General features: G+C 49.1%; 1 protein-coding gene across 2 annotated transcripts in view; it reads left to right on the top strand.

Moving 5' to 3' along the window:
• Nucleotides 1-12392, top strand: part of SREBF2 (sterol regulatory element binding transcription factor 2) — a 25638-nt gene extending 13246 nt beyond the window's left edge. For both annotated transcript variants that reach the window (XM_088165253.1, XM_014882653.2), the window contains exons 9-19: nucleotides 174-355; nucleotides 1026-1299; nucleotides 1636-1805; nucleotides 2028-2196; nucleotides 2768-2888; nucleotides 4358-4467; nucleotides 5742-5874; nucleotides 6387-6555; nucleotides 7721-7906; nucleotides 8794-8905; nucleotides 9541-12392. In XM_088165253.1, coding sequence (XP_088021379.1) covers nucleotides 174-355; nucleotides 1026-1299; nucleotides 1636-1805; nucleotides 2028-2196; nucleotides 2768-2888; nucleotides 4358-4467; nucleotides 5742-5874; nucleotides 6387-6555; nucleotides 7721-7906; nucleotides 8794-8905; nucleotides 9541-9761 — 1847 coding nt within the window. In that variant the 3' untranslated portion in view covers nucleotides 9762-12392. The remainder of the gene's footprint in view (nucleotides 1-173; nucleotides 356-1025; nucleotides 1300-1635; nucleotides 1806-2027; nucleotides 2197-2767; nucleotides 2889-4357; nucleotides 4468-5741; nucleotides 5875-6386; nucleotides 6556-7720; nucleotides 7907-8793; nucleotides 8906-9540) is intronic.

The raw sequence follows: 12392 nt of genomic DNA, 5'->3' as shown, positions 1-12392 counted from the left end.
GATAAAGAGGTGTTGGTATAGGTGTTTCCTGATTGAACTGCACTCTTTGCAAACACTGATTAAACATGTGGCAAGCATGGCAAGACATCCTTCAGGGTCCATGCTCATCATGTTGCCAGGCTTTTGGTGTCCAGGTTAGATTTTAATTTTCCCTTTTGGGATATCCATTGTAGATGCAGCTGGTTGGTTCGGTTGGATGATGCCCACCCTAATCCTGTGGCTTGTGAATGGAGTGATTGTACTGAGCGTGTTCATAAAGCTCCTTGTGCACGGAGAGCCGGTGACCAGGCTGCACTCAAGGTCCTCGGTCACCTTTTGGAGGCACCGCAAGCAAGCAGACCTGGATTTGGCACGGGTAAAGTTGACTCGTCATTTTGCATCAAATGCATCTTTTAGATGGGGTTGTGGGTAAATGTTTCCCAATGAGGCCGTGGCTTGGCACTTGCAAGAGCATGGTATTCCTTGAGTGGATTGTCTTGTATGATTTCAGGAAGCTGTTGCCAGGTTGTTCTGAGCAGATTACTGTCCTACTCAGCCTAAGTTAGTGAGGAATGGAAGCAGTGGAAGAGGCTCCTAACTTCTGTCCTTGTTGCTAGCTACTGCATCTTGTATCAATTTTTGGCAGCAACATCTTGGGTTTTGCCCAGAATCTGGCCTCTGCTGTGTCTCTGTCTGTTGTCCTCCAGCCTCCTGGAAGTCCTGTTTATTGTTAAGGAAACAGTTGGTTTTTAATACAGGGACCCTGAAATTTCCATGGTGTTTGACAAGGCAGGAAGCTTTTTTTCATCTCGTGCTGATGTGTCTCACAGGCAGCGCAGGATCAGAACCATGTGTAGAAAGTACGTTTAGGGCCAGATTTCAATCTGGTTTAAACTGCTGTTATGTTTTAAGTTTCTACGTTGATGTCCCTCTGCTAAAGATCTTGTCTTGACTTGCACGTCAGTGTCTTGTTCCCAGTACCAAGGAGGTCCCAAAGTGTCTCTGACTGATTTTTACTGCTGAATTTTTCATTGTGTTATTTGCAGGGTGATTTTGCTGCAGCTGCATCAAACCTGCAGACTTGCCTGTCAGTACTCGGACGAGCCCTGCCAGCTTCCCGGCTGGACTTGGCCTGCAGCCTGTCCTGGAATGTGATCCGCTATAGCCTGCAGAAGCTGGCACTGGTGAGGTGGTTGCTGAAGAGGACATCTCATCAGTGGCGGGCAAGGGAGGCCACTGCAGGATTCGAGGATGAGGCCAAGACCAGTGCTCGGGATGCAGCTCTAGCTTATCACAAGCTCCATCAGCTCCACATAACAGGTGAGAGCAGGGGTGGCAGATCTTTCTGGTTTTCCTGAATGAGACGACTCAGAGGTGATCCTGGAGCATACAGGGAGAGCACTACAGCCTCTCTCCTCTGGGAGGGCTACTGTTAGAAATTGGCCTGACAAATTTTAGGAGCCACTTATTAAAACACAACAGAATCATGCAATAAAAGAGATCTGTAAGAGCAGCTGAAGGAACAGCAGTGTAATCTTCTCGTAATAACAGGTCCTTGTTGTTTCTTTAGGATAGTAGCCCTGGAAATTATGATAGTATTTAGTAGCTGGTATTACTGATTAAGAATTAACACTTTTCCTTCTCCTGCTGGTACAGGTAAGCTTCCCTCCAGCTCAGCGTACTCGGGCTTGCACATGGCATTGTGTGCTGTGAATTTGGCTGAGTGTGCAGAAGAAAAAATCCCACCCAGCACAATGGCAGAAATCCACCTGACAGCTGCAGTTGGCTTGAAAACCCGCTGTGGAGGCAAGCTTGGTTTCCTAGCGGTGAGTTGTGTTACTTTCCCCAATCACACCCTTGAGTAGAGATCTAGGAAAGCCTGGAAGCTGGCATTGCGGTGTCTTGGAGAGGGCATCTGCTAACACTACAATTATTATATGACCTGCAATTATGATATGAGCTGTAATTATGATACGATCTTTGTCCTTAGTGGTGCTGCTGCTCTTTCCCTAGATACTGTTCTCAATCTTGTCCTCTCCTTTCACCAGAGCTACTTTCTAAGCCAGGCTCAAAGCCTGTGCAGCTCAGAGCGAAGTGCCATTCCTGACTCATTGCGTTGGCTATGCCACCCCCTGGGACAGAAGTTTTTTGTGGAACGAAGCTGGACAGTGAAGTCTGCTGCGAAGGAGAGCCTGTACTGCACGCAAAGGAATCCTGGTGAGAGCTGCTCATTTCCCAAATGTGTGGCATCCCAACACTTTGAGCCTGGCAGTCTCTCCACTCTTGTCTGGGACAAAAGCAGGTGTCATGTTTGAGAGTGTGTTCTTTTATCCCCACCCTGCTTGTGGTTCTGATGTGTGAGAGGAGGAGCTGAGACGTCTCCTCAGCCTGCAGGGTCTGGCTTGTCTCCCTTTTTATCCTGCACTGTGTCATACTGCTTGTGTCTTTATCTGCTGGAACACACCCCAAAGGTGGCCCTGAGTGTCTGGGGAGTGATTTTGGAGTGACCAAGGTTTATCCTCTGCAGAGCAGTGTCCTCACTGTTTTGCTGAGAGGCTGAAGTGCCAGAGGGATCTTTGGCCAAAGGCTACAGCTTTACAAGTGGACTGAAAGGATAAGAAAGCCCTAAAAACTTAGTCTCTAAATCAGTCCATTTAGTTTCATGAGAATTTCTCTCTACTCTTTTCCTCATGCTCTTTCCTGCATTTTGATTCTTCTTTTTGAGTGTATTGGGAGGTGTTGACAGCGATACGCAAGTTAAATGGTTTGGTTTTTCCTTCTTGTCCAGCGGATCCCATTGCACAAGTCCATCAGGCATTCTGTGAGAACTTGCTAGAGCGAGCAGTGGATTCACTTGTGAAGCCTCAGACTAGGAAAGAGGCAGCGGGACAAGAGGAGGAGGAGTCATGGTGAGTTTGTGTGGCCTGCTGGGCACTGCTGGCCACAGCAGCAGAGCTCATAACCAACCACTGACCGAGTGCTGTGGGGCAAACTGGGTGGTTAGTCCTTGTTAAAGGCTTGGAATGACAACACTAGTCTGACCACCAAGTTTATTAGCAGAGCACTCTGCCTCTTTGTATTAAAACCTCTCAAGTCAAAGGTGAACCTGGGAGTGGTGGGGATTTCTGGTGTTAGCTGGGGTAATTCTGGTTGATTGCTCAACTAAATGGATGGCACTTTCTCTGCTGAGACAAAGTTTAATGTTCAGGAAGACTAAAATTTGTGTGCACCTACCTCTTCTATAGACCAGGACATATGTCCAGGGCTTTTAGAGTGTGAAGGTCTGGCGTGTCAGAGAGTGAACCCACCAGCTTGCTAGTTTGTGCATGAGTGTTCTTCTCACTGAGTGAGACATTTACCCTTAGTAAAGAATCAAACAGACGTGTGGCAAGAGGAGGAAAGATGATATTGAACATAATTGTCATTGTCTCTAAGCTCTTTCACCAAATGAAAGGGGAAAATAGGGGGGGAAACAGCAGCTTTTTTTATTGAACTATATCCGACTTTCTCCTGGACTCCACAGAAAGCAGGAGCCTAGCCTTTGCCAGTTATTCAGCGCTGTTTCTAGCTGATCTCCAGATAGGCTAGTTCCATGCAAATGTTACATACACATATGGGAAGCTCTGTAAGGATCCTGTCCCCAGAAAGTGTGGGTAAAAGCCCCAGATGAGAAGATAACCCAGTTTCCCTACCTGTGCAGGAAAAATACTGTACCTTTAGCTTAGGGTTTTTATCCCAATCTCATCTGTTTCCTGGCAGAGAAGTAGTAACAGTTTGGTTTAATTGCTTGCAATCAGATGCTGCTGTTGAGAGAAGGTAGCAGGATTTGTATAAGGGAGGTGTTCGCTCATGGGAAGGACTAGATTTAGTAAAATAACAAGCTTTTTGGTCCCACTCTAGGGGTGGAAGCTCAAGATCTTCATCTGTAGCATGTCCCAGTAAATTAGGTCATTGCTGCATATGCTATTTTCTCTGACCAATGCTGAGAACATGCTGTCACTTCCATTCGTACATATTTGCATATATGCAAATAATCATAGAAGTGTAGTTCAGCCTCTTTTGGAGGCAGTGATTGAAAAGGAGCCTGTAATCAGCTTGTAACATATGCCTATGTTTGGGGTGAGACTTGAGGTTAAATCTAGTTCTGTGCTGGTGGTCATGAAAGGAGAGATGTGAAGCTGTTCCTCTCAGAGCATCCCTCTGCACTTCTGCTTGTGGGGTGGTCTCTTCAGTCCAGCAGTGTTGTGTTACTTATGGAGCTGGAACTTTCTCTGGGCTTAATGGGTCAGCACTGTTTAAACATGACTTGTGAACAAGAAGTGCCTTGGTCTCTTCTGCTTGACAGCATAGCAAAGATCTCCCTTGTTCCTTGTTTCAGTGAATTCTCAGGTGCCGTGGAGTACCTGAAATTGCTCAACTCTTTCTTGGATTCAATGGGAAGTGGAGCCCCACCCTTTGCAAGCAATTCTGTACTCAAGTCTGCCCTTGGTAAGTCTGTCAGAACGGAAGCTCTTTAAGATGCAGGATCTACTGCCAATTCAAATTCCCCTCTCCCTACCACCTCCCAAACTCTAGTCAAGCAGAAATACAATCCTTGGAGGGAGGCCTGATTGCATGCCAGTGTGGTATCACAGCTCAGACTGGAAGAAGGTGATTAAGAAGGCTTATACATTTGGCCCTGTGTTGTAGCCAGGGACTGCTGCTATTTGTATTGTTGGGCAATGCTTTATTTCCAATCTGAACCCTGTGCCCTCACCTGAGAGCTTGGTCCTAGCAATGCAAAGCAAGAGGAAGGGTGGAGCATATAAACCAACATAGCAGCCTTGCAGTTGAAGTACAGGAAGGGTTTTTTTCCACTTAATTACCTATTGAATTGGGTTGTCCCCACTTTCACAGTGGCTGTCAGATATTTTTCTTAATCTCCAGAGACATGCAGCCTCTACCGTAGACAAGCTCTGGGCCTATATTGGGAGCTGCTTGTTTTGGTCCCTTAGGGTATATTTAGTGGGACAGCAAGGGCTGCAGAATCCCTCTGAGCCATGTGCTCATCTGGTCTAGGTTGGTAACAGGCTGCTGGAGTATTTGTTTTGCATGGTGTTGGTACAGACACCACCTGGCAGCTCACTGGCATGCTGGTGCAGCTTTAGACACAGACTAACTTCTGTACCTAAAATGTGTAGAGCAAACATAGAAGGAAAATGAAATAATATTTTTTTAAAGGGAAGTCTGTGCTTGGGTCAGTATTGCCATAGAATTGAAAAGCAGGTTAGAGTAGCAGAGCATATGTCCTTTGGCCCTAAGTAGGCTTTGGGAAGTTTTTGAGGGGATGCTAAATAATGAAGGAAATTATATAGGGAACCTGATGTAATGTCTTGATGGTGATTAGTGCCAATCATGAGCGTATATACGAGTGGAGTTGTTATTTTGGGATGGTGAGTGGACATCATTGTCAAGAAAGAAGTCAACAGATTTCTAGACAAGTTGGTGGGACACATTCTTGTTGACAAGATACAAACATGCCATCCAAAATTCTGCTTGCAGTCACATGTAGGGTGTTTGCATGCTGCCAAGCTCCTTTGTGTTCTTGCAGCACATTTCAGCATTCACATGGATAGTTGAGTTCCCGTGGGATCAGTTTGGGTTCATTAGCATCAATCCCAGCAGAAGATGCTGGCAAGGACCTGTGATACCTGTCCACTTCTCCAAGTGTGGGGGAGCTGGGTGTGCTCTCCTGGGCTGCAGCCCCTGGTTCTGTTCTGCAGGTCCCGACGTGGTGTGCCGGTGGTGGTCAGCAGCCGTGGCTATGGCAATCGCTTGGCTCCGAGGGGATGATGCAGCTGTGAGGTCACATTTTGCAGAAGTGGAGCGCATGCCAAAGTCCCTGGAGATGTCAGAGTGCGTAGGCCTCGTACACTTTTCAAACTGCTGCTTCTTCTAAACAGGGGTGACTTCTTCCCCTAATACTGTCCTATCGGGTCACACCTACCTGTGTTCTGGAACTGCATGTCTCTTGTGCTCTGCAGGTGCCAGTGTGCTCAGCAGTTCATGTGTAGGTCAAGGCTTGCAGACGTATAGTAAAGCTGTGGACTGGAAGTCACTGTCATACACAGTTGCTTCTTTAGGGATGTCTTTTGGCTTTATTCTAATTGCACAGTCTCCCACCTTCCAAAATCAAACAAAACCCACATGACAATGGAAAGGATGGTGTCACCATCTCTGTTCTTTTGCAGTAAAGAATCTTTGCCAGCTTTCTCTCATTTCTCTGTGCTGTCTGTGTAGGCGAGGAACAATTGCCATCTTTTTTCTGTCTAAAGAGTGATGATATCTCTTGAAGGTGGGAGAGTGAAAGCTGATGCTGTGGCAGCATGACATGGTATTGCTTGAAAGCAACCTACTTTCTCTTTCAGGAATGCCCTGGTGAAAGCTACCTTCTACATGTGTAAAGCCATGCAGGCCTCTCTGTCTGGGAAGGCAGATGGACAGCAGAGCTCCCTGGGTCACTGTGAGAGAGCCAGCAGTCACTTGTGGAACAGCCTCAACATGAGCAGTGGCATGTCCAGCACTGTCCTCAACAATGTAAGCATTATAAGTCCTGGGATAACACATGAGCCCTTGGTTGTAAGGTTGGTCTTGCTGCGGGTGTGTCACTTCCCTATTGTAGCTGCATTCTCCATTCACTCTGTGTTTCATGGGATTAGAGGGGAGACTTCTTCCCCATCCGTGAAAAGGGCATTGCCATTGTTCTGTTTCTGCTGCATGGAGGAGCAGAGCCACAAGTACGGTGTTGTCTCCCTGGGCATGGTGTCAGCTCTCGCTCCTCTTGTACTGTCACCCCTTTCTGGTGGTTTGACCAGTTTGAATTTGGCCCTGCACAGATGGAAAATACCCATTTCTCTCCTTCAGGTCAATTTGGTGATACCTGTAAAACAGGACATCGCTAAGTCAAGACTGCTCTGTTTCAGGCCACCCTCATGAATGTTTTTGAATCCTCTGACACGGAAGTGTGAATATGCTGTGCTACTCCTGAGTTTGTGTGGGGGCTTGTTTCTCTTCTTTCCAGGTTTACATAAAACTGGAGCTTTCCTCCATGGCGTATGGGACGTGGTTCTGGTCCCTTTCGTCGTTGCTGGGTGGCAGCTGTAGTGCATTGTAGTTGCATTGCATGTTGTGGCAGTGACTGTGCAATGTTTCTGCAGTGCAGTACAGAGGCACTCTCTGTTCAGCAGCACAAGCAGAGAGCCCTCCCAGGGCCGTGAGCAGTGCTAGGGGGCAGCAGCAGATGGGGAAAAGGGGTTTGGCAGCTGCTGTCGGCTGTGCCAAGACTGCCTCCTTTTTCTCTGCGGGTAGCACGGCTGTCTTTGCTGTTTCCCACTAGTTAGCGTCACTTCTTGGGTAGGAAAGCCTTTGCAGAAGGCTGTGTTTCCGTGGGATCAATTTCTATTTGTTAGCATTGATCCCAGTGAAAGGTGCAGGCAAGGGCATGTAACTGATACAATGTGCCCTTGGCACATGTTTCCTTGAGGTCTTGGTTGAGAGACACCACTTGGGCGAAATGCAAATGCCTGCTTCCTTTGTGCATTGTGGTAGGGTGACACAGCGGGGAGGGCAGGGGAGCCCCCCAGGTGGGCAGGAGGTGCTGTGGCTGCCTTCCCATGGGCCGTGTCAGCAGCCATGTAGCTTGTTACTCACCCAATGCTACGTGTTACTAAAAGTGTGTGCCCGGGCATCTTGGCTCTTGCAGATGATCCAGCTGCTGGCCTGTGACTTGCTGCTCTCCCTCCGCACCAGCCTGTGGCAGAAGCAGGCGAACGCCAGCCAGGCGCTGGGTGAGACCTACCACGCCTCGGCCCCCGAGCTGACGGGCTTCCAGCGCGACCTCGGCAGCCTGCGCAAGCTGGCCCACAGCTTCAGACCCGCCTACCGCAAGGTGATGGCTCGCCTCTCCCGCCTGCTCCACTTCCAGCTTACCTATGGCCCTTCCTGGGGACGATGGGAAGCTGGTGCCCTTGGAAACAGGGTGTATGTGAGCTTGCATGGTTTGGATACTTAGGGTGGGATGCTCTTCCACTACCAGCTTCCATACTTTCTGTTGGTGGGTGATGAGGGAGGCTCCCATGGGAATTCAGTGCATATGGGGAAGCATCCACTTTAGTTTCTGCATAGAAAACCATCAGCACATGTGCATTGTCAAATACCATGGCATTCTGCTTATCGAGGTGGCTTCAGACTGGGTCTGTCCCTCTGGGAGTATGGAAGGAAGCTTCCTCAGCTGTTTTGGCTCTGCTGAGTAGCTGGAGGATCAGATGCTTTCTGCATCTGTAGAGCCCCCATGCTTTTCTGGGCATTTCCCCGCTTCTGTTCAGTTCATCTAGTTTTAAGCCTCTGTAGAGGAAGTGGAGTCTAATACTTTGGCACAAGAGTTGTCCTGGTATTGTCCAAACTCTGGATTTCAAAGTTTGATGTTGTTACCAAAGCACTACACTAGCAGCATAGGTTGAGAGTCCTGCCTGGACCACAGTGCCAAAGTTTGCTCTCAGATTTTTCTACTCTGTTCCCTGCTCTCAATCCTCCCCCTTTCCAGGCCACTCACCGTTAGGTGTCAATTTTTTTTTTCCTTCCTCATGGTTGCCCTGACCTGCAAATTCCCCAGAGACAGGTGGAAAGATGAGGGAGGAGCGTGGAAATGGGTCTCTGCTTTTGTCAAGGTGTCAATGCTCTGTTCTTGAAATGTGGTGGCTGAGAGATGACAGTTCAGCCACAGCATCGTACCTGTGCCAGCCCACCTCTCATCTTCCATTCTGCCTTCTCTTCCAGGTCTTCCTCCACGAGGCCACTGTGCGCCTGATGGCCGGTGCCAGCCCTACCCGCACCCACCAGCTGCTGGAGCACAGTTTAAGGCGGCGCACACCCCAGAGCAGCAAACAAGGTCAGCCCCAGGGCCCAGACAGTGACCCACTGCCTGTGGGGCTGGTAGGGGTTAGTGCTTGGGCAAGATGTGGGAGCATAGATACAACCTGCAGTATCTTCTGCTGTGTCAGGATAATGAGGTCCCATCAGCCTGTGGTTCAAGGCAATGCTTCTGCCAGGTTCTTTACAAAACAGCTAATGTGAGCTACCAGCCCTGGGCTGGAGGTGTTGGCGACCAGACTGGAAAACGTTTGCCTTCGTGAAGCTAGACCTGCATGAAATTTGGCAGTCTGGAGTTTCGAGCAGTTAGTGCAAAGGCAGAAGCTGGGAATTCTCAAAGGAAGAGCCAAGAGATGAAAGATGTAAGGGAATGGGTAAACATGCATGCCAGTGTTGGGATGAGCCCTAGGAAGTGAACGGAAAGGAACTGTCTGTAGAAGACAGGACTGACAGTTCCTACCTGACTCTAGCTCAGAGCGTTCTCCTCTGCTAGCCTAAAGGCCCTCAGGGTGCCCCCTGCTCTAGGCTTAGCCGGGGGATGCCAGCCAGAGAAGCCTGTGCTCAGTGGTGGCAGTTGAGGGCCTGTGGGGTGGAGTTTTCTCCAGCAGGTGGTAGCTCTGTTATGAGTTTTCTCTCTTTACTCTTTGCCCATAGGTGAGCTGGACACCTTGCCAGGCCAAAGGGAGCGAGCCACGGCCATCCTGTTGGCTTGTCGCCATCTCCCCCTGTCCTTCCTGTCCTCGCCGGGCCAGCGAGCGGTGCTGCTGGCCGAGGCTGCGCGCACCCTGGAGAAAGTGGGGGACAAACGCTCCTGCAACGACTGCCAGCAGATGATCGTCAAGCTCAGTGGGGGCACGGCCATCGCTGCCTCCTAATGCCAGCATGAGTTCCCTTTGTGCAAAGACAGCCTGGTTGAGCATCAGCCTGGACTTCCCTTCAGGAGCTTAGAAGAAGTGCTAGGTTAGGGCTGTGCTGGTGGGATCAGGATGGGGTGGGAGAGGGAGGGAGGGTTTTGGGTTTGATTTTTTTCTAAACTTGCCCCAGGTTTAGCTTTACTAGCCTTCTTGCCTGTTCTCAGGCATTGCAGCAGGAATCTGTCTAGTTGTGGTTTTTGTCACTATGCCTGGGGCTGTTGAGAAGCACTGCCCCGACACAAGTCACCCATCCTTGCTTGGGAGAGAAGCCCACGGCATAGAGAAGTGGCACATCCTGTGTCTGTCCTCAGGGGTATTTTGTTCCCTTTCCAAACACCTCTGCAGAAAGGAAATCTCTGGGGAGGGCAGAGGATCTGTTCAAGCATTGTCCTGTGGGGCTGCTGGGGCCTAAGGCTGTTCCCAAAAGAGAGAGGAAGGCACCAGCTTTCCTTGAGTTGTGTGTCAGGAAACTGAAGCCCCCTAGACCCAACTTACCGAGGTGCTCTGGGAGTATCGTTTGGGGCCAGTACTGCCTGGAAAATTTCTCTACAGTTTTTATACAGGTTTTTTTATAGGAATGTTTGTGGCTTTACAAAAACATGGGGAACAATGCAGCAGATTTTCCTTCCCTTCTGCTTCATGCATCTTTTCCTGTGATAGCTGCCCCTGGTTTTCAGCAGGGGGTGTGTTTGTAGCGGCCCGCAACAAGCGGAGCCTCGTAGAAGACCTTGGCATCCCTAGTCATCTGGTGCTGGGTGGCAGCAGAGGTGGACATGCTGTGCCCTGCACTTGGCATGAAGGGTGAATGCTTCTCTGGTGCCTTTTCGTTGATGCAGAAACAATTTTTAGAAACAGTTTTTTTATTTTACTCAACTCCTAGTCCCAGAACTTGTCTTCGGTTGTTTCTCCTTACTTTCTCCAACTGCTCCACAGCTCCTGCAGGAATTGGGAGGCATTGGTTCAGGGTGCAAGTCTCCCAGCTTTGCTACCGTTGCTATTCCGAGCAGTTTGACTTGCAGGTGTTGAATTGCCTGTGACTTTCCAGGAGTGGGAGGCAGATTTGGGACAGGGAGAGAACGGTTTGCCCTCTTTCTCTGCCTTTCCTGTTGCATCTCTCCAAAGAAGTGCAGAGTGGTTGCCCTCTCACATGTGCATATGTGGAAACCAGCCTTTATCAAGTGGGCATTGCTGTTTCTCCGTGCATACGGCCAACATGTTCTCCATGTTGGCAGCTCGAAGCATTTAAATACAGGCAGCCATCCAAACACATCCTGTCCCAGTCAAGCCTGTACTGCCCAACTCCTGCAAACTTGGACTGTTTTGCAAGAAGCTTTTACATGTATCCAGCTTTTGTAGAGAGGCATGAGCTCCTTCAAAATGAGAGGAGAAAGATAGGGGCTTGTGGTTTCCCTTTGCACGGCGTCTTTTGGCATCTAGGAGGGCCATTTCATGTGCTACAGTAATTGAACACAGGTAGTGCTAGTCCTGGAGTTGCCCAGCTTCAAGAAGATGGAAACTGGGGCCAGGAGAAACCTGTGTCCCAGCAAAGCCTGTTCCCAGTGATTGTGATCAGTAGCTGTGGACAAAAGTGGGGGGACCAGAAGGTGTTTACCTCCCTTCCCCACTTTATTTGGGGACTAGCTGGTAGATACCCAGCTGCAATGGCTGGTACTGTCCTGCTGGCAGAGGTGTCCCTTGCTTCCTGGAGTCAGTGGTTGGAGGGGGAGCTCATTTTGTGAGGGGAAGAGGTTGTTCTCAAGAGTATCTGATCAGTGTAGGGGATGCTCTGGTGGCAGCAACTTCAGCTTTGAGCAGGTACCCTAAGCGTGCAGAACAGCTCTGAGTCTGTACACATTTTGATTGCTCATTCCCAAGTTCCCTAGCTTATCAGTGATCCTGTTTTGGGGGGGTAGATTGTTTCTTCCTGGTGTTTATCTTCTTCCATGGCTTTCGTGCTGTCTTCCTTGTCATGGAGTATTTTTTCCTAAAATACAGAAACTCCTTGCCTGTGGCAACCTCTGAGTTATCTTGCCTTTCTCCAGGTCTGCGTGCAGCACACGGGCAGTTCTGTGCTTTAGTAAAATGGGAGGCAAGGCTTTGGGAAAGCAGTGATGCTGAGGTTTCACTTTGTCACTAATGGGTAGTCTGAGCCCTGGGGGCTGGGCTGCAGGGAATACTGGCTGGGTCAGGAGCTGGGAGAAGCTGTTGGGCTGAAACCCAGGTAGTAAATAGCATGAAGCTCCAAGGGTCCAGCATGGCTAGTATGTCTCTGCCCCCTCCAGAGCCAGGGGTCTTTGCCCTGTTTTGTTTTTTCTACACTGTCCAAAAATTTGCTGTCCATCTGTCCCTACAACTTTTTTTATATGTGTGTGTATATACTGTAACTTTTTGGTTTGTGGGTGAGAGGAAATTGTTTTATGGATTATGTGAAGAAAGTCTATTTATCCACATGGAGTTCAGAGTAGGGATGCTTTGTGATATGAGATGCAACTGGTGGTGGGGAAGTTCCCCAGGGAACATATCTGCTGTCTGAAAACCCTGTTCCAGGGCTCCTGAGCATCTGTTACCTAATAAAGATGAATGTTACCACCA

The sequence above is a fragment of the Sturnus vulgaris genome, chromosome 5 (assembly GCF_052056855.1).
Source record: "Sturnus vulgaris isolate bStuVul1 chromosome 5, bStuVul1.hap1, whole genome shotgun sequence".
Classification (NCBI taxonomy): Eukaryota; Metazoa; Chordata; class Aves; order Passeriformes; family Sturnidae; genus Sturnus; species Sturnus vulgaris.
Note: the sequence above shows the minus strand (reverse complement) of the source record. Positions and strands in the feature narration are given on the sequence as shown.